Source organism: Priapulus caudatus, unplaced genomic scaffold (genome assembly GCF_000485595.1).
Source record: "Priapulus caudatus unplaced genomic scaffold, Priapulus_caudatus-5.0.1 Scaffold775, whole genome shotgun sequence".
Lineage (NCBI taxonomy): Eukaryota > Metazoa > Priapulida > Priapulimorpha > Priapulimorphida > Priapulidae > Priapulus > Priapulus caudatus.
Genome location: NW_014577836.1, coordinates 150,481 through 172,980, shown reverse-complemented (window position 1 = coordinate 172,980; position 22,500 = coordinate 150,481). Strand labels below are relative to the sequence as shown.

Below are 22,500 nucleotides of genomic sequence, written 5' to 3'. Positions count from 1 at the left end.
TATTTACACACTATATACATACTATATACTTACTATTTACATACTATATACTTACTATTTACATACTATATACTTACTTTTTACACACTATATACACACTATATACATACTATATACTTACTATTTACATACTATATACATACTATTTACATACTATATACTTACTATTTACACACTATATACGTACTATTTACACACAATATACACACTATATACATACTATTTACATACTATATACTTACTATTTACATACTATATACTTACTATTTACACACTATATACACACTATATACACACTATATACACACTATATACATACTATTTACATACTATGTACTTACTATTTATACATAACGTGCATGTGTGTGTTTGTGTAGCGATTGAGGGGAGAGAGAGCAAGAGAACGAGGAAGAGAGATAGAGAGCGAGAGAGAGGCTATTTACAAGGGTCAGTAAAGGGAAACCCCAAACGTTTGTTTCATAAACCGATCACTATTGTATAGAGCTGGTTTTCTTCTGTACCTGCTTCGAACCTCTACTCAAAGGAAGCTTAAAAGTGGTCCTTAAAGGGGTCCTTTATTATAGACAGATGACCGTTATATAGAGGTGTCCGTTATATAGAGGTGTCCGTTATATAGAGGTGTCCGTTATATAGAGGTGTNACTATATACATACTATTTACACACTATATACATACTATATACTTACTATTTACATACTATATACTTACTATTTACACACTATATACACACTATATACATACTATTTACATAGTATGTACTTACTATTTATACATAACGTGCATGTGTGTGTTTGTGTAGCGATTGAGGGGAGAGAGAGCAAGAGAACAAGGAAGAGAGATAGAGAACGAGAGAGAGGCTATTTACAAGGGTCAGTAAAGGGAAACCCCAAACGTTTGTTTCATAAACCGATCTCTATTGTATAGAGCTGGTTTTATTCTGTACCTGCTTCGAACCTCTGCTCAAAGGAAGCTTAAAAGTGGTCCTTAAAAGGGACCTTTATTATAGACAGATGACCGTTTTATAGAGGTGTCCGTTATATAGGGCTTGCTCGTTCCATAGAGGTGTCCGTTCTATAGAGGTGTCCGTCATATATGGGTGCTCGTTCTATAGAGGTGACCANCCGTTATATAGGGGTGCTCGTTCTATAGATGTGTCCGTTATATAAGGGTGATCGTTCTATAGAGGTGTCCGTTATATAGAGGGGACTGTTACATAGAGGAGCCGTTATATAGAGGGGACTGTTACATAGAGGTGTCCGTTATATAGAGGTGTCCGTTATATAAGGGTGATCGTTCTATAGAGGTGGCCGTTCTATATAGGTGTCCGTTATATAGGGGTGCTCGTTCTATAGATGTGTCCGTTATATAAGGGTGATCGTTCTATAGAGGTGTCCGTTATGTAGAGGTGTCTGTTCTATAGAGGTGTCCGTTCTATAGAGATGTCCGTTATATAGGGATGCTCGTTCTATAGAGGTGTCCGTTATATAAGGGTGATCGTTCTATAGAGGTGGCCGTTCTATTAGATGTTCCGTTGCTATAGAGGTATTGTGTCTGTGAGATGTGTCGCGTTCTATAGATGTGTCGCGTTCTATAGAGTTGTCGTTCTATAGATGTGTCCGTTCTATAGAGGTGTCCGTTCTATAGAGGTGACAACTAACGTTGACTCCAGCGTCCAGCTCACCTCTCGACCTACTTTCACCACGCTTGTGTTTTTTTTTCACGAGATCGAAACATGTTCATTTAAAAAAAAATCGTTTACAAAATCATTTAAAAAATTTTCCTCGATTTTTTCCCCCATTTTTCTATCGGCAGTAGTAACAAACGATGAATAACTCTTGAATAATAGATCGGCACGGGTTACTGACCCTGGCCCTGGTCTTAACCTATATACCTGCACATCCATCTCTTACCTGCCCAGCACGCCTCAAACACCAGCGCAGGGGCCCACCTTTTATCATACATAGTGTAAATGTATCATCATAATATTAGGCATTGCACTGTTTTTTAGTGTTCTGTGTTATGAATGGTAACATCATCATCATCGGCGTAAAATGTTACAATTATTGAAGTAAAGTCGTCGTGCAAAAATATTATGCGAAAAGTTAAGTAAATCATATGTACTAAATAATAAGTAATTGTAATGTTTCTGATGTATTGTGAAACCATCACAATTAGAGCCCGTATATTAGTTCCTGCATTCAGATGCCTATCTGTTGCATTATGATGCATTATCATTCATTATGATGCATTATGATGCATTATGATGCATTATGATGCATTATGATGCATTATGATGCATTATGATGTATTATGATGCATTATGATGCATTATGATTCTGTATGTGTGCGTGCACTAACAGCTTAATATGACCACTCAAACACCCGCCCCCTTTACTTAGCTATAGGAATCAAATAGAGGCCCACCCCTTGGTCGCTACCACCCACCCGGGCTGGAAAAAACACCCCCACCCTAAACATAAACCCATAAAACATCAAGCCCTCTTGAAACATTAGAGTCAAATATCAACTATTAAGCCATAGTAAAGTAAGTAAAAAACTTAGTGAGTAGTACGCAATATTATAGTATACTATTAATCTTAGGCTTTTAAAGATGGCGTATAGCGGTCACGCACACTGAACTATGATGCCGCGAAGATTTAAGTATTGATTGATGGAATCGATTACAATAAACTATTGAGACAGCTCGCGTAGAGAAGGACTACCCATAGTTAGGAGTAATATTCTCGCTGCTGAATGACCAGGGTAAGAGCTGTGGAGAGAGGGGGAGCAGAGAGAGGAGAGGAGGTGAAGGGGGAGAGAGGGAGAGCAGAGAAGGGAGAGGAGGAGGAGGAGGAGAGAGGCGGAAAAGAGAATGCAAGAAGGGAGGGAGAAGGGAGGGGGCAGATGGAAAGAGAGGAGGGGCGGAAGAAGATCGAGAAGGGGGTGAATGAGATATGGGGAGCAGAGAGCGGTGGAAGCAGGAAGGAGAGAGGAGGGGTAGAGGAGAGGAGGATGTAGGGAGCGATAGGAAGAGGGAGGAGTGGGGGAGGAGGGAGAGAGGGGATGAGGCAGCAGGAGCGAGGGGATGAGACAAGGAGAGGAGAGGGCGGATGGAGGTGAATGGGGGAAGGAGAGAGAGAGGGGATGAGGCAGCAGGAGCGAGGAGAGGAGTCAGGGGAGGAGAGGGGGGATGGAAGTAGACAGTACTGCTATAATGTTTCTTCTACCGTGAAAAACAAATGAATTTTTCATTGGCCGACCCGCGAGAGAAAGATTTTAATCACGTGATTGGTAAACAACAACTGATATGTATGAATACACGCAAACACACACGCGCGCGCAAACACACACACGCGCGCGCACGCACACAGCACGCGCACACACACACGCGCGCGCGCACATACACAAACGCGCGCGCACGCATACAGCACGCGCATGCACACACACCTCCTCCACTCACCAACACCCGATCATTATGATCAGCAGCATCATCATCGTCATCGTCATCATCGGCGTCGTTATCATCGTCATCGTCGTCGTCGTCGTCATTATCATCGTAGTCATTATCACCATCATCATCATCAGCAGCAGCAGCAGCAACAGCAGCATCAGCATCAGTTTGCCGGTCCTAATGAATTAGAGTGAACTCGTGCGTGCCTGAGCAGCAGCAGCAGCAGCAGCAGCAGCAGCAGCAGCAGCAGCAGCAGTAGTAGTAAACAAGAGTGATAATGATCGATACCACCTCCACCTCTCTCTATTCTCTCTCGCGTCTCCCTCGCTTGCTCACTCGCTCTCTCTCTCGCCCTTTCTTTTCCTCTCTCTCTCTCTCTCTCGCCCTTTCTTTTCCTCTCTCTCTCTCTCTCTCGCCCTTTCTTTTCCTCTCTCTCTCCCTCTCTCTCTCTCTCTCTTTCTCTACCTTCGCCCCCTCTCTTTCTCTTTCCCACATCTTCTCTCTTACCATCGCCCCGAGGGTATACGGCTCTCCATACTTCCGCCGACAGGGGGCGCAGGGGGAGCTGTTTATCTGTCTCCCTAGGCACCCGTGCACGGCCCCGACCCTAAAACAATAAAACAGCTCGCCACTGTGGTGGTCATGAATAAATGATGGCCCAGAGATGCGAGCCCCTCACCATCTCATAGACTGCTAACTGCTCCTTAACTGACGGCAAAGACAGAGAAACGTAGACTGCTATATGCTCCTTAACTTACGGCAAAGACAGAGAAACTTAGACTGCTATATGCTCCTTAACTTACGGAAACTTAGACTGCTATATGCTTCTTAACTTACGGCAAAGACAGAGAAACTTAGACTGCTATATGCTCCTTAACTAACGGCAAAGACAGAGAAACAACTTACTGCTATCTGCTCAGGGGCGGATCCAGAGGGGGGGTCGAGGGGGTCCGGACCCCCCCTTTTTACAACAACAAAACGGGAAAAAAGCATACACACACGCACGCACGCATGCGCGCACACACACACACACACACACACACACACACACACACACACACACACACACACACACATACACACACATGCACTTCTCTTATATTGTCTCCATAAAAAAATCTTGTTTAGCGCTAGTTTTTCTGATAAAGATTTGCTTATATATATGTAAATTCGTTATAAAAACCTAGAAATGGGCAAAGAAGGGTTCGCAGGGGTACGGGGGACCGGATCTGATGCTGAAATTTTTGCATTCTAGACATCAAAATTACTGCTCAGATGCTCTCAGAATGCACCAATTTAAAAAAAAATTTGGCCTTCGGCAGCTTTTTAAAACACCAGAAAAAGTAAGCAGGAAAAAGTGCCCTTTATTTCTTCCTGGACACCCCCTTTTCAAAAATCCTAGATCCGCCTCTGCTGCTCCTTAACTTACGGCAAAGGCAGAAGAAACTTAGACTGCTATCTGTTCCTTAACTTACAGTAAAGATACACAAAGTTAGACTGACTACCTCTTCTCATCTTACAATGATGACAGGAAGTAAGTTATAATTACCTCTTTTGAACTCACGGGCAAAGACTCGGGAAATTAGATTAGTTACCGGTTAAAGGGACTACGTCACGAATTTTCTATGGTAAAATTTCTAAAAAAAAAATTGCCATTTTTTTACATTAAAAGTAAGAACTAACGTTACTAAATATATCCTCAAACTCTCACCTGATAAAAATGTTTTTACGTTGGTTAAATTTGCAAAAATCTAGACGATTTGGTAATTTCTGTTGTCTAACACTATTCCCCCAGTACTGTTCAGATATTGGCGTCTCTCTGTTTTTCACCGGCAAATTAGGGCATATAAAGATGGTATATAAGCATGAAAAGTAAACAGAAACACTAATTGTATTTTCATACATTTTATTTTGTACAAATAACACACAAATGTACTACTTGATGGTGCTAGAAATTCGTGACGTAATCACTTTTAAAAGGTTATACTGGGTTTTCTATCTTAATTCTCGGTAAAGACAGAGAATGTTAGACTGGTTACTTCTTCTTAGACAGAGAATGTTAGACTGGTTACTTCTTCTTAGACAGAGAATGTTAGACTGGTTACTTCTTCTTAGACAGAGAATGTTAGACTGGTTACCTCTTCTTAGACAGAGAATGTTAGACTGGTTACCTCTTCCCGAGGAGACGCAGGGGCAGTCTAAATTAACGCCTAGCTCCCATCAGTGATTCCCTCCAACACCCCACCACCCCACCATCATCGCACGCTCACCCGCCATCGCCTACCCACGAATTACGCGTAGAAACAATCAGTTAATGAGCAGAAGATGCAATTAATTACGTAATCGTCGCATTAATAATCGAGCGCTGTCTGTTGGTGGCGATGCAGCGATAGTGTCGGGGGCGTAGATAGGTAGAGAGAGAGAGAGGGCGTAGGTACGTATAGGAGGGGGAGGAGAAGCGGGGAGAGGGGGAGAGGGAGAGAGGGGGGGGGAGAGGCAAGAGACGGAGGGATAAAAGGAGGGAGAGCGAGAGAGAGGTTCCCAGATTGTAGGTCCGAGTGCACGCGTAAAAAATGGAAGGAGAAGGAAGAGGAGAAGGAGGAGGAGAAGCAGCAGGACAGGAGAAAGAAAAGAATGAGGAGGAAGGAAAGGGAGAGAAGTAGGAGAGGGGCAAAAGGAGACAGAGCAGCAGCAGCGGGAGGAGCAGGAGGAGGAAGAGGAGGGTTAGGAGGAGGATTGAGAGGAGGAGCAGGCAGTAACAGGTGGAAGAGGAGGAAAGAAGAGGAGGAGGAGCGAGGAGGGGAACATCGATCGTTAGATAATTTTATACGCCGCGCGTAAGAAACAAAAACTAGTTTAACAATACCTAAGACCCCATCCCCCCTCCACCCAACGTTACTGAGAGGTCCCAGTTCCAGCCAATCATCATTGCGAGATGACGTTCTAAAAACGTCATTAACGTTTAACACGTGATTTAATGTTGGAATTTACGGATTTTTGAAAGGTTTGTCAAGGGTAAGGTTCGGGTGCGTGAGCCTAAAAACATACGCCACTATTCAATAATGATGATGATGATGATGATAATAATAATAATAATAATAATAATAATAATATAATAAAATAACAATAACATAATAATAATAATAATAGTAATAATAAGAGATCGAAATTATGAGGATGTGGAATAGAGATCGAAATTATGAGGATGTGGAATAGAGATCGAAATTAGGAGGATGTGGAATACTAAGACGAGAATTGTGCCAGTGGTGGTTGGAGCCCTTGGCTCTATAAAGAATGGTTTTGAGAAGAACCACACTGCCCAAGAAGTGCAGAAAATCGCACTACTGGGAACAGCACACATCCTGCAAAAAGTTCTGGATTGAATCCCTATGTCCCAGCTAGGGGCACGGTCAACCCAGAAGCCACCGGCTCATGCCGTGATCTACTTTGGAAATAATATTAATAATAATAATAACAGTAATAACAATAACAACAACAATAATAACAAATAACAATAACAGTAATGAGCGGTCACTAGCCACTTTTCTTCTCATTCTTTTCACCGTGTCGCATTCTCCGTCCCTGGCGGCGGTGGCGCTGCCGTCGCGGGCAGACGCTCCACGCATCATTATCTTCCTCCATCAGTCTCACCGCCGCTCCTCGCTGCTTCCCTCTAATATTCTAATTAAATAGATTAATTGCTCATCGTTCATTTTCCCCGAGAAACCATCAGATCTGTCCCGCGACCACAACATCACGTGACCGCCGAAAATCCATCAATTTAACAGATTTCGTAACAGATGCGTGGCATTCTGCCCCACATTTGTTTCTCCTTCTCTCTCTCGCTCACTCACGCTTCTTCTATTTGTCACTGTAATGTAACGCGTGTACGCGGGTGTGTGTGTGTGTGCGGCTAGAAAGCGGATGCGTGTGTGGCGGGATAGTGTAGCGATAGACTGATAACATCCGCCGGATGTGATGCCGGATATAATGCCGTGAGCCGAGTGGTTATTTAGTGACGTAATATTGTATGACGAAATAATGTGTGACGTTGTAATGTGTGACGTAGAAGTGTATGACGTGGAATTGTGTGACGTAGTAATGTGTGACGTAGTAATGTGTGACGCAGAAGTGTATGGCGTGGAATTGTGTGACGTAGAAGTGTATGACGTGTTGATGCGCGACGTAGTAATTAATGACGTAATGAGGTATGACGTGTTGATGCGCGACGTAGTAATTAATGACGTAATGAGGTATGACGTAGTAATGTGTGACGTAGTACTCGGTAACGTACGGCAGTAGAGCAAATGTTGGTTCGATGCCAAATGAACGTTCTGTTGTTCGTTTGTTCGTTTGTTCGTTCTTCCGTTTGATCATGACCGTCGGAGCGTGTGATGACGTCATCACCGGCTGTACGGAACGTTCCTGTGTTTCAGTGAGAGAGCTGATCCGAATTACTCCCGGAATCGGTTGAAAGAAGGTGCTAACATCAACAAATCTCTAGTCATGCTGGGAAATGTGATATCCGCACTAGGTAGGTGGTGTACTGCCTTAATTATATATATTATATATAATATATAATGAAATACAATAGACGTATATTGTCATCAACGTGAGCGCTCCTATACAAGTGCGATAGTCTATACTATATCTATAAGCCGCCCCCCCGCTCCGCCCCCCGCCCCCCCCCCCCCCCCCCCCCCCGCCCATATATTGAGTATCTTATATCGAGTATCTATATCATACGAAATCTGATATTCGTATATATGCCATAAGCGCGACGTGGAGTGATATCGCGTGATTGGCGTGATCGAGTGGGTTCCGGCCATCAACACGGATATATATATTATAGAGGTACAGGTTCATAATTCTGTAGTTGTGTATATGTTCTTAAAGCTGTAAGCTTATAATAACGGGAACATCAGATATATGTGTATGCGTGTGTCAATGAAGGGATCTAACATAAGATACAGTGCAGTCTGTGATTACAGGGCCACGGCGTACCGCTGTTTTGGACAAGGATAATCGATATGTTTTGATTCTTGCATGTTTTTCTCTCTCCGTGCATTCTTTCCTAGCTGCAGTAGCTGCGGCGGCGTGTGTTTATCATGGTGACGTTTCCCTCCCTCTCTCCCGCCCCTCGCTCCCTCGCCCCTCGTCTCCCCCCTCCTCCCTCCATCCCCCTCTCTCCCTCTTATCTCTCTCCCTCTCTCCGCTCTCTTTCTCCCTTTTCTCAGCCTCCTCTCTCGCCTCTCTTCCTCTGCCTCGCTCCCTCCTTCTCCTCCTATTCCTTCCCTATCCGCTCGCCTCTTTTCCACTCACTCCCTCCCTCGCCTCCCTCCCCTACCTCCCTCCCGCCCTCTCCTCCCTCCCTCCCCCTCCCTCCCCCCTCTCCTCCTCCCCATCCCTCCTCGCTCTCCTCTCGCCTCCCATCTGCCTTGCCTCCCCTCCTCCCTCCAGCTCCCTGCGGAGGCCCGGCTCCCCTCCTCCCTCTACCCTCCCTCTCTTCCGCTCCCTACCTCCTCCTCTTCTCTCCTCCTCTCCTGCCGGAACCTACTTTCCATTCCGTCCAATAAATGTTAGCACAGTGTTAGATTCACTAATTATCTTGCAATTAGCCATGAAAGTAAGGCGAGTCAGCATGTAGGCACATAGCAATGTATGTTTGTGAATCTACTGGCGGCCTTAGTTCCAGCTGGCCAGCTCGAGTTTCTGCTAGCACGGTCCTGTAAAAAATAAATCCTACGAATGTACGATGGATGGAAAGGCATTATTATTGTGCGGATAGATTTGGATGAGTGGGGTTGGCGGACGCTGAATTGATAGTTGCGGTAAGGGCTGGCCTGAGAAGGTGAGCGTAGGGACGAGAGAGAGGGGGGCGGACCCTGAACTGAAATTGGTAGAGAGCGACATGCGAGGGGAAAGGAGTACGAGCTTGTGTAGTCGAGACCCTATGAGACGAAAGTTAAGGGAAAGTATGATGGAAACGTATGGCAGGAGAGACGAGTTGAGAGGCGAAGAGATTGGGAAAGACTTGTGGAGAACCACTTCAAGAGACGAGAGAGGCGAGGGTAGAGGACTCTGAAGAGGAAGGGAGGGTAGTGAGGAGGTCTGGTAAGGGCAACCTACGAGAGAGGAGTAGACCAATAAGCAATGTTGGTTGAGTGACGGCCTGTGAGAAGAGCGTGCGTCTGGAGATTGCGAACGAAAGAATAGTCGGATGGTCCAACAGAGATGACAAGAGGGAGTAGCTGGTAGTGAGAAATATGGTTTGCTGTCATCGCCCAAATAATACTACCTCCCTGTTCCTACGCGGCTTCCGCCTGAATCTTTCCACATTCCTCGCCTCGCTACTCGTCGTCCGTATCCCGTCTCCCTCCTCCCGCACCGACGCCCCCTGGCGACCGACGCTCGACCGCGCTGCCGTCTATGTTCGCATCTGAGGCGTCCGATCGCCAACAACCCGCCGGAAACCCTACACAGCGGCGGCAGTGGCGACGCGTCGACTGTGAGTGACTCTAGGCAGCGTGCGTCCTAGTCTCGCGCAAGCCGGCAAGGGCAGGCAGCAGTAGTAGCCGGTGCAGTCAGCCGTTATTCCATTACCGTCGGTGCGAACGTGTGCGGAAGGACAGTCTGGGAGTCCACGCCAAGACCTATCATGGTCGCTAAGTAAGTAGCGCTTGGTGGTCGCAAAGCGTGAGCCTGCAGTGCGTGCGGACGTGTGTGCGTGCGGCCTGTGCGGGGGTAACTGGTGTGTGGGTTGGTGTGTGCCGTGCGTGCGTGCGTGCGTGCGTGCGTCGTGCGTGCCATACGTGCGAGTATCGTGTGTTGCGTGCCGGTGCGTGCGTGGTGGCGTGGGGTGTGCGTGTGTCTGTGGGTAGGTGTGTTCTTGTGTGCCGCGCGCAAAGCGCGCTAGCCGTGGTGTGTGTGTGTGTGTGTTGTGTGGTGTGGTGTGTGTGTGTGTGCGGCATCGTGCGTGTTAGATGCGTAACTGAATGCGGGTGAGAAGAGAGAGAGAGGAGAGACGACAGTGGAGACGTGCAGCGTGTAGTCCTCCGGGAGGGGGAAGTAAGAAACAAGCTACCCCCTCTAGATTTAGAAGCAAAATTAAAAAATAGGCATTAGCTAATAATCGTAAATAACCGCTAACGGATAATGTTGGTCGCTGACCTGAAATCCTTGTCTCTGACCCCCCCTACCACGACCATGGACGCGATTCAAGAGCTGCGCGTATCCCTACATCATAGCACAGTTGAGTCCATGAAAATTCCCCCCGCACAAGTAAATGCTCAGCCTGCCGGCCCTGGCGTTTATCAGTGTTCTATCATGTGACATACCGTATGACCTGCGACACCAATCGCATATATATTTATATAAATAATATATATATAACAGTATCTAGATAACCATGTACCTGTAATTATTACGGGTGACCTCTACTAGGCATACTTATACGGACAGAACCACACACGACACACACCAGCACACACGACCACACATCAGCACAACACACACACAGCACACACATGCAACACACACATGCACAAACCCTACACACACACACGCACAGCACATACACACACAGCTTGCCCTTGGTGACACACACACACACACACACACACAACATCACACACACACAGCGTATATATATATATAGATATATATATTATATATATAAATATTATCAGCAAAAGTACGTGGGAATCACAGAATGAGTTGTATTATGTGTGCTCACCCTAAGGATCAAGGGCTTCTCGTAAACCATGTTTTTGGTCTTCTGTCCTGTTGTGAAATGAACATCGCCGTGGGTTTGCCTACTCCGTGACGAGGGCACATAGAGCCAGCCATGGAGAAGTACAGCTGCGGTGAGGTCCAAGGCCTAATCGGTAGGTGAAAGTCTGTCCATGGCTTTGTTTATGTCATAGCATAGGCAAAGGCGGATAGGGAATGCAGTCTTTTTAAATTCAAATGGAAGATCTGATGTTGAAGGATGAGTGGATGACGTGTATGAATATCGGTTTGCCGATTGCTGGTCATGTAGGATGAACGACGTCTATGACATAATAACTTAGGCAATAAAAATTCGCTGTTCCTTCATAGTAATAGATTTTAAATAAATACATGTTCAATAGCATATATTCTTAGGATAAAGAAAAGAAGTTAACGCACGGCTGTTTCGAAATAACTTTTAGCATCATCAGACAATAGCAATGCAGCATGTAGGAATCGCATGATCGTCCGGACCGTCCGTCTCCGTCGCGTCCGAGGCCGTCGCCCCGAGCGTCGTCCAGCGTCCGTCTCACAGTTGGGCACAAATCTTAACCGCTCGACTAACGGTCACGAAATTTCGGGACGTGGGGGGGGGGGTAAATCCAAAAACGAAGTTGGATGTCGAAGGCTGGGGGTCAAAGGTCAAAGGCAAGAGTGTACAAGAAGTGGATGCCGCCGAAATTGGAGTACACAGTCAACAAGGTCAATGGGACACAGGGCAAGAAATTTAGAGCATTTTCTGAGAACATGGTGTGACGGAGCGATTGAACACTTTCTGTGTTTCAGAGTGACCAGCATTTTATAGGCTTTATATTGAAAGGACCATGATTGTGGCTTTCCATTGACTGTTGGCGAAGAGAAGTGTCGATAACCTTTGACCGCTCAAAGAGGAGCGGATTAAACATCGGATTGATTAACTGTTAGCTAGGTTTAGAAAGGAATCTTGACTGCTGGGTTGCTAGTAAATCTATACAGCCTGATGTAAGACGCTTAGGACAAGGTCACAGTGTTACAATTTCAAAAGCTAAAGTTTGCATTGAAGAGAGGGTTATGCTCCGTTAAATGCGTATAATTCTTATGGCATCTGTAAGCTGTCATGTTTAAAATAATGCCACTGGGCCAGTGGCTCACTGCCATCAACTGTGGTGGTGAAATAGTATGGTGTATTTTTGCCTGCGTTAATTAGGTACAGGGCAGCCTCTACTATTTCAGCCTGTAGGCTGCTGTTAGCGTAAATGGACCGAGTGCTTACCTATTCGTCTTGCAATAGTTGTTACTTATACTACGTAGTAAGTACGTACGATGGAAGGCTTCCAGATGACCAACGTACGCGCCATCTCTCTATATCTCTATTAACGATTCCCAATCAGAAACATTTCTTCGAGAAGGGCCTCCTGAACCATCCAGTGTTGAATTAAGGCTATCCGTTTTGTTCGTACTCGTACCATTTCACGAATGGACAAAGTAGATCGTCAGGTAGCTTGTCTGCTGGACCAGACTTTTAGAGCAATTTATCTACCATCCGCTGCCGCTGTTGCTGGAAACCCGAGTTTAAACATATAAAACATGGGCTTGCCGGAGTGGCCACCCGAAAATTAACAGATACTATAGTATAAACATTTATGTGAAGTTATATAAAAAATCGTTACCTGCCTTGCTAGCCTCCACGAACACAGGTCTTGCTATGGTATAGAAGACCATCAGACAATCAGTCTATAGACAATCAGATCGTGCTGTATAGACAATCAGCGTACAGCCTCGTCCGTGACAGCGCTTAACCGCTCGAGAAAGAGAGAAATTGGAGAGAGAGGGAAAGAGAGACGAAGGGCAAGAGAGTGAAGAGAGAGAGAGCGGCGAGAGAGAAGGAAACGAAGAAGAGAGAGCAGAGAGAGCAGTAGAGAGAGAGAGAAGAGAGAGAGATGATAGTGAGAAGAGAGAGGAGAGAGAGAGAGAGAGAGAGAGAGAGAGGAAGAGAGAGAGAGGAAGAGAGGCGAGAGAGAGAGCGAGAAAGAAGAGAGAGAGAGAAAGAGAAGAGCGCGCGAAAGAGTTGATAGAGCAAAAAGCAGAGAGAGATATAGAGAGAGATGAGAGAGAGGGAGAGAAAAAGAGAGAGAAAGACAAAGACAAATAAGAAGAGAGAGACAACGATGGAGAGTGAGCGAGCGAAGAGAGAGGGAGAGAGAAGCGTGAAGGAAGAGAGAGCAATAGAAGAGACGAGAGAGAGAGAAGAGAGAGAGAGAGAAGGAAGTAGAAGAGAGAGAGAGAGAGAGAGAGAGATGAGTGTGTGTGTGTGTTAGATCGACGAAGAGTCTGATCAGACACGAGAAGAGAGAGGGAGATGAGCAGAGCGCGTGAAAGGGTAAGAGATAGGAAGACGAAGAGAGCGAATAAGAAGAAAGAATGAAACTTACGAGGGAGAGACGAATACGGCGATAAGAATAGAGAAGCGAATGGAGGGACTGAAAATTCGTTGCATCCGCGCCACCAATTTTAGTCAGCAGAACACCTGCCGTCAGGTGAGCGCTGTCGCTCTGCGGCACTTGTTTAATTTCCGCGGCTGTCGAGTTTCGAACTCCCGGCACCTAACGTATTACGCAAGCATGCTACCACTGCGCCACAGCGCAAACTGGCCACAACACGTACTGCATTGATTAATGGTAGTCACGTCGATACACCGGTATGCTATTTTTAGCCAGTGTTAAATAAAACGGCTTAAAATTCAACTTTATCCTGTTTTCATCATTGCAAACGTGCGCCAATATTACTCTACGAGTAGTAATGCATCGTTTACAGTCAAGCAATTTCAAATCATGCGAGCAGATTCAGAGAACATAGCTAACAAAAAATCGTCCCTTCCCTTTTATATTATACACCGGTACGTCGATACACCGGTATGCTATTTTTAGCCAGTGTTAAATAAAACGGTTTCAAATTCAACTTTATCCTGTTTTCGTCATTGCAAAAGTGCGCCAATATTACTCTACGAGTAGTAATGCATCGTTTACAGTCAAGCAATTTCAAATCATGCGAGCAGATTCAGAGAACATAGTTAACAAAAAATCGTCCCTTCTCCTTTATAGTATAGATTATGTCTACGTTATATGTGATACATCACACTAGCGCTGAGAGGGTCTATGTCTCCCTGGGTACTGCCGGAACGTACCCTGGTACGATCTAATATGCCGGACTGTACCTCGCCTACTCCACTAACGAGTCTATAGAGTCGCCTACGCCTACTCCCTAACCCTAACCCTAACCCTAACCCTAACCATATCAGATAGTTACCAGGGTACGTTCCGGTACACCGGACCGTACCCAGGGTACGTTCCGGCAGTACCCTGGGGGACATAGACCCTATGAGCCACACTAGCCTATATTGCCGTGAATCCGTGACCTCTACCCGTGTAGTGACCACGTGGTCAGGGCGATGGTTCGTGCGCAGCTATAGCTCTGTAGTATATGACCGGCATGTGATAGTGATTGTACCGTCAGCATTGTTCAACGTTACTCGCTCATCAATATGCAGTTTTTTATTGCTGCCCGATAAAAAATTTATGTAATTCTTTTTCGCTCAGCACGTGCGCGTCACGTGCCGCGGTGTGAGTGAACGTTACACTGACACCTGTGTCAGGGGGTCACGTGTGATGAGTCATGTGTGAGTAGTCACGTGTGGTGTCACGTGTGGTGTCACGCGGGGTAAGAGCCTGTGGTGTCACGCGGGGTAAGAGGTCACCTGTGTTGTCACGCGGGGTAAGAGGTCACGTGTGTTGTCACGCGGGGTAAGAGGTCACGTGTGATGTCACATGCGCAGGAGGTCAGATGTGAGAGATCACGTGTGTATCACGCGTGGACCGTGACTCGTGTACTGTGACGTGTACTATGTGATTGTTACATGTATACATGTACAATGTACATGCGAGGTGATTACTTACATGTGTCTGTACATGTGTACCTGTGTACATGCGTACTTGCTTGTGTGTAGTTAGCAGATGCTTTTTATGGTTCGACCAGCGCCTGAAGACAATCAACGAGCGGGTTGTCAACGATAAATAAATAATAGGAGTGGGTGATATTGCACAACAACCCGTACTAAGCTACAGCTCCATAAAATCCTACATTAGAATGTAAGATTTATAAGATAGGCGCTTGCCGCGTTACAATGCACTCCTGTTATGGGAAAATACTCCGCCTACGATGGAAAAATCTTCACTAGTTCACAGAAAGTACTCGGACAACTTTTTCAGTTCTCGGTATACATTTCTCATAGAAATTTATTGATTAAATACATAATGCCGAGGCAGAAATCCGGGGCAGAAACCTGAGGCACAAAGCTGAGGCAGAAAGCTGAGGCAGAAACCCGAGGCAGAAATATGAGGCAGAAACCTGAGACAGAAAGCTGAGGCAGAAAGCTGAGGCAGAAACCTGAGGCAGAAACCCGAGGCAGAAACCCGAGGCAGAACCCCGAGGCAGAAAGCTGAGACAGAAACCCGAGGCAGAAACCTGAGGCAGAAACCTGAGACAGAAAGCTGAGGCAGAAAGCTGAGGCAGAAACCTGAGACTGAAATCCGAGGCAGAAACCCGAGGCAGAAAGCTGAGGCAGAAACCTGAGACAGAAATCCGAGGCAGAAACCTGAGGCAGAAACCTGAGGCAAAAATCGGAGGCAGAAAGCTGAGGCAGAAACCCGAGGCAGAAACCCGAGGCAGAACCCCGAGGCAGAAAGCTGAGACAGAAACCCGAGGCAGAAAGCGGAGACAGAAATCCGAGGCAGAAAGCTGAGACAGAAACCTGAGGCAGAAACAGAAGCATTAAATACAGGCTCAATAATACATAGAAGCAGCTATAGAAAACAACATGAATCTCTGTGAAGAAAAATGTTGGTTTCTTATAGGCAGTCACCTCACCGCAAAATCACGCCAAAAACAGTGTGTAGTAACAGTGGCGGCAGCAGCAGCAGCAGCAGCAGGTATACGCGTACAATGTTTTACAGCGCAGGTGACACTGGTGGTGATGAATTATTAATGGTCACCATATTGCGGCACTGATTCCATAGCCGGAGGCATTGTAACATTACTGTACGCTGATGGGTGCGGTGTGGGTGCCGTAGGGCGGGGGAAGGTCGGTCGGGGCAGGGTGGATGAGGGGTGTGGGTGGGAGAGGGTGTCCTCTCCTCCTACCTCCCATCCGTCCTAGATAAATGTTTACACAGTGTTAGATTCACTTAATTACTTGCATTAGCATGAAATGTAGCGAGTCACTATAGCACATAGCAATGTATGTTTGTGAGTCTTACTGGCGTGCCTTAGTTTCCACTAGCAGCTCGAGTTTTCTCTAGCAAGTCCTGTAAAAATAAACTACGAATGTACGCGGATGGAAGCATTATTATTGTGCGGGATAGATGGATGAGGTGGGGGTCGGACGCTTGAATGATAGCTGCGGTAGAGGGCTGCCTTGAGAGAGGGTGAGCGAGGGGAGAGAGAGAGAGAGGGGGCGGACGCATGAAGGATATTTGGTAGAGAGCGACAGAGGGTGGGAAGGAGGTTACTGGTAGCTTGTGGTTGGGAGACCCATTGAGAGAAAGTTAGAGGGAAGTATGATGAAAAGTTGGCAGGGAGACCGAGTGTGAGAGGGTGAGAGGGAGATTGGGAAAGACTTGGTAGAGGAACCATTCAAGAGACGGAGAGAGGCTTAAGGTAGAGGGACCTCTTGAGAGAGGAAGGGAAGGTAGTTGAGGGAGTCTTGGTAGAGGGCAACCTACGAGAGAGGAAGAGACGCATGAAGCAATGTTGGTTGAGTGACCCTGTGAGAGAGAGGCTTGCTGGTTGCTGGAGATTGCGGAACGCGTGATAGTCGGATGGGTCAACAGAGATTGACAAGAGGGAGTAGCTGGTAGTGAGATATTGTTGCTGACTCGCCCCTAAATAATCACTACCCCCTGTTCCTCTCCGGCTCCGCCTGGAATCTTCCCCATTCCTCCCTCGCAATCGTCGTCGTCTCCCGTCTCCCTCCCCGCACCGACGCCCCCTGGCGACCGACGCTGACCGGTGGCGCCGTCTATGTTCCAGCTGAGCGGTCGCGGATCGCCAACAGACCCGCGGAACCCTCAGCAGCGGCGACAGTGGGCGACGCGTCGACTGTGAGTGACTCTAGCAGCGTGGCGTCTAGTCCGCGCAAGCCGGCAGGGGGCAGCAGCAGTAGTAGCGGCAGTCAGCCGTTCATTCCTTACCGTGGGTCGGTGCTGACGTGGTTGCTGAAGGACAGTCTGGGAGGCAACGCCAAGACCATCATGGTCGCAAGTAAGTACGTGTGTGTGTGCGCGCGCGCGTGCGTGCGTGCGTGCATGCGTGCGTGCCTGTGCGTGGGGGTAGCTGTGTGTGTGTGTGTGTGTGTGTGTGTGTTCCTCGCTCTCGTCTGTTGCCTCGTGTGTCCTGTCTCGCCCTGCTCGTCCCCGTCTGCTCCTGCCCCTGTCTTGTCTGTCTGTCTGGCTGGCTGGCCTCCGTCGCGTCCCGCCCGCCGTCCGTCCGTTCCATCCGTCCGCTTCTTGTGTCATATGACTCCGACTCCAAGTATCATTAATATTAGATTGGTGATTTTATTTAAATTAGATTATTATTATTAAGTTATTGATTATTATTATTATATTATTATTGTTATTCATTATTATTGGTTGTTATTAAATTATTAATATATATTATTATGCAGGAGTAAGATAATAATAGGGAACCGCCCATATTACATCTTACTCCTGTTATTAGATGTATACTGCTGCATCTGGCTAAAACGCTAGTCTGTTGGCTTTTTGCTCTATGAATTGGGATCTTTGCACAATTCACTCGGCCTCCGCTGCTCACATATTGTTTCAAGCTACTCCAGAAAACGAGCAGAAGGAAGGTGTCCCGTCTATCTGATAGAAACTAAGAAGCCGTAGATGACGCAAATAGAGAGGCGAGAGAAAGAGAGAGAGAGAGAGAGAAGAGCGACAGAGAGAGACACAGAGAGAGAGAGAGAGACGAGAGAGTCCAGAGAGAGAAACGATGGAGTCCGAGAGAGAGAGAGAGAGAGAGACCGAGATGAGAGAGAGAGAGAGAGAGAGAGCGAAGAGCGGAAAGAGACGAGGCGAGAGCGAGAGAAGAAGAGAGAGAAAACACAGCACACACACAGAGGGAGAAAAGAGAGAGAGAGAGCGGGAGGAGAGAGAGAGAGAGAGATGAGAAGAGAGAGACACAGGCACACACACACAACAGCACACACTTCACGCACACACAGAGGCCAGAAAGACGAGAGGATAACAGGGCAGAGAGACGAGAGGAGAGGCGGAGAGAGAGAGAGCCACAGCGAGAGAGAGAGAGAGAGAGAAGGAGAGCAGAGAGAGAGAGGAGAGCGAGCAGAAGAGAGAGAGAGGGAGAAGAGAGAGAGAGAGCAGTAGAGCGAGAGAGCAAGAGAGAGCGTGCGGAGAGATGAATTAGAGATGCGAGAGGGGGAAATTGTGAAGGACTATTTTTATTCGTGGATCTAAGTTGCTTGTATATTTGCACGCGAACAGCTAGAGGTTGTTGCGTAGGAGCCTGTCTCCACCGAGAAGGTACCGTATCATGGATACCACCACCACAAGCAACGCTGTTTATGTCACACACAACCCCGGCACCCCCACACGACACATCACGCACGCACGCGACGCAACACAACACAACACACACAACACACAACACAGTGCACACACACACACACATACACACAACACACGCACACAAAGCCGCTACAACACACGACACACACACACATCACAGACACCACTCACACACGGCACAAGCACACCGCAGGACGCACACGCGGATCGCACACACCAGAGACGACGAGAGAAAAAAAAACAAAAAAAAAAAAAAGAAACAGACAGACACAGAGCACAGCCCACATCCCACAGCCACATTCAGCGGTGCAACACACACACAGCCACGACGCACACGCACACAACACACACACCACACGCACGTACGCCCCACGGCACACGCCACACCACACGGCGACACCACACGCACACCACGACGCACGTGCACACGCAACGCACACGGCGCACGCCACACGCACAAGCGGATGCGCCACGTGCGACAACACCAGCGCCATCACTTACACGCCCGGCGCGGGCCGCGAGCACAAAGGCACGACACAGACAGGACTACCACCACACGGAAAATCCTCCTCGCTATCTCTCTCACACACACAACACACACACCACACACACAACACCAATCACACACAGCAGCACAACTACACACACACACGACGACACATACAGACACACACACAGCACACACACACACGCGGCACACGCAATTACACACACACACACACAACACAGCCACACACACACAACACACACATACATACCCAAGACACGGCACACGCACACGGCACACCACATCACAACGCACGCACAGCGCGCCACACACACACCAGCACACCACAGCACACAACACATACATCACAACAGCACCACCACACACTATCACACACACAGCACACAGCGGCACAAAGGCACAACGCAGACGCACACGCACACACAGAGAGACAGACAGATAAGACAGCAGACACCACAGCAACACACCAGACACACACACAGCACACACAACGCACACGCCAAACACACAGCAACACACAGAGCCACCACGGGCGCCACACGCACACGCACACGCACACGCACAGTCGCACAACGCACGTGCAGCACGCCCCACGTTGCACGTGCAGACGACGCACAGGCCACGGACACCAGCACAACTGCAACTACGCACGTGCGACACATCCCACTTACACACGCACACACACAGACAGAACAGCCCACACACACACACACCCCCCCGGTCACGATGGAAAAGGACCGGGCGCACCTCCCCCCCGAATTGGGGTAGGGACCCACCCTACCGCCACCCCTCGCCCCGCCCCACCCCCCCAGCGCACCCCACTAGCACAGACAATCACTGAGAGTGTCTTCTCTCTTCTCATCAATCAACACACACACACAGAACCGGGGCAGCACGAACACACACCACACACACACAAGCACGCGAGCGAAGCTATAGGGAATCACACACAAGAGTGGTCCCAACCGCGGTAAGACACACACACAGCACACAGGGTCCACACACACACAACAGCAACAGCAACACGTCCACACGCATCACACACACCGACACACACACAAGAGGACACGCCACACAACACACACAGACCGCCCACAAGCACAACACAGAAGCACTACCACAGCCGTAGCTGCGAAGAAGGAGGCCGAGCACCACCGCGAGCACGCGACGGAGAGGGAAGGACATCAGGGAACAGCGAGAAAGGGGGGAAAGGGAAAACAAAAAAAGGGTCTGCAGGAGGGCGAGGGAAGGCAAGCAGGAAGAAGAGGGAAGAGAAAAGAGGGGATGCCGACGGGGGGATGGAAAGAGAAAGTGCAGGGAGACAGCTGAGGCGGAAAAAGAGGAAGAAGGACGAGAGGAAGGGGTTGGCAGGAGAAGGATGATAGAGGGGTAGGGGGGGGAAGGGAAAGTAGCGAGAGAGCGGAAGGACGAGGGGAGGGGGCAAGAGGAAAGAGGGGGGGGCGTGGGGGAAGGGCGAACGAAGATGGAGGAGCTGAGAGAGGGCAACGACGTAGGAAAAGAGGGGGAGGGGAGAGGGAGAGGGTGGAGTGGGGAGACGAGCGCAGGCTACACGGCGCAAATGCACGCACAGGCACACTAGCACACACAACAACACACACACACCCAACACACACACACAGCAGGAAGAGGGAGAACACACACGACAGCCCATACGACCGGCGGAGAGCGCACACATCACGTGTGGATTTTCGTCGGATAGTGTGTGGTGCCTGCTCACTTAGATGGCAACCAAACAAGGGGAGAATAGAAGAGTAGAATACTAGAACTTACTTAGATTATAATGCACACTGTATTTACTTTGGGAATTTTTCTCCGTGGTGTTTTTGCCGTCGATAGGGCCTTGAATCTGGCACGTAGTTACAACTGTGGTGGCGCACATGTGGTTGAGAGGAGGAGTGAGCTACAACTATTCTAAGAGTTTGGACACAACTATTTAGACAAGTTTTTCACTTCGACAAGTCGGGGTGGGCGTGGGGCGTTGCGTTTGACTTCTGACTTTCGCAAATACATGTACAAGTTTTTCGCCGGTTTTGTTTTGCTCTACGGCGAGAAATTATGTTCTTTCTCCTTAAATCTCACACTCGTCTATAGAGCGAGCGAACGCGCACTCACATTACACATTAATTAATCATCACCCGTCAATTATTGTAGTATTAATTTAATAATGTAAAGCAGGATATATTAAAGGTGTTGTGTCTTGAATTGCATCACTCGTAGAAAACCTCTAGGCCCACTATTATTTGATCTGATTCGGTTTGGAAGTTACAAGATCTGTTTTCTCTTAGCAGTGATAGGGCCGGGACGGGTCCCTCCGCTTCCTTGATACATACAACAGTATTTGTTGAAGCAAACCGCTGCATGTACGCTAGATATAGGTTCACATGAAAATTTCAGGGGGCCTGTTGTCAGAAACAATATTAGTCTTAACATAAGTCTAACATTCACTTTTTCTCTTAAACTTTTTCTCTATACACCCGCTCATCAGAAACTCACTCAGAGCCTCAGTAACTTTACGATGCCTCTTTCATCGCTCTATGAGATAAAGTTAATATTAAGACTCTGATAAAAATCTGATTAAGATTAAGATTTTTATTTCTGACACCAGGCGCCTAGAACTTTCTGAAGTCGCAGCCTATATTCCAGTGACCGTTAAAGGCTCACCATGCGCATGGGTCCAAACGCTAATCTCCAAGTACTAGACGTAGCAAATACTGTCGTGTCCATGCATAACTCATACTACCTTATGCAAAGATAAACTCTAAATTCGCGTTCCCAATTTCACTGCGGTCTGTCTTATAAAAGGTGTATTTTGAAAAATACCTGCCAGAATGTTGTTGAAATTTCCGATGTTGTTGACACGTTTCCCCAATCTGCCAAGCAAACGCGTGGCAGCCGGTGCCAAGCTACCCAGCGGAAAAGAAGGTGAGGGCAGGCACGGAGGAGAGGTACGCGGCGGGCGCAGCAAAGATACAAAACATGTGACTGTCACGTGCACCACGTCATCGATGTTCTGCTTGTTTGAAAGCAATTTAGCAGTTGGGGCTGCATTAGGCACGGCCTAGAAGTTTCGGACGGGCCTCTTCTTGTTGGGCAACGCCGCAGTC

The 22,500-nt window shown here is 47.6% G+C and overlaps 1 protein-coding gene across 1 annotated transcript in view; it reads left to right on the top strand.

The window, feature by feature from the left end:
• The window catches only part of LOC106813453 (stAR-related lipid transfer protein 9-like), a gene marked incomplete at its 5' end in the record, with an annotated part of 24,289 nt that overhangs the window by 959 nt on the left and 830 nt on the right, over positions 1-22,500 (top strand). The window contains 2 exons of the mRNA XM_014817585.1: positions 7,909-8,006; positions 17,306-17,544. Coding sequence (XP_014673071.1) covers positions 7,909-8,006; positions 17,306-17,544 — 337 coding nt within the window. The remainder of the gene's footprint in view (positions 1-7,908; positions 8,007-17,305; positions 17,545-22,500) is intronic.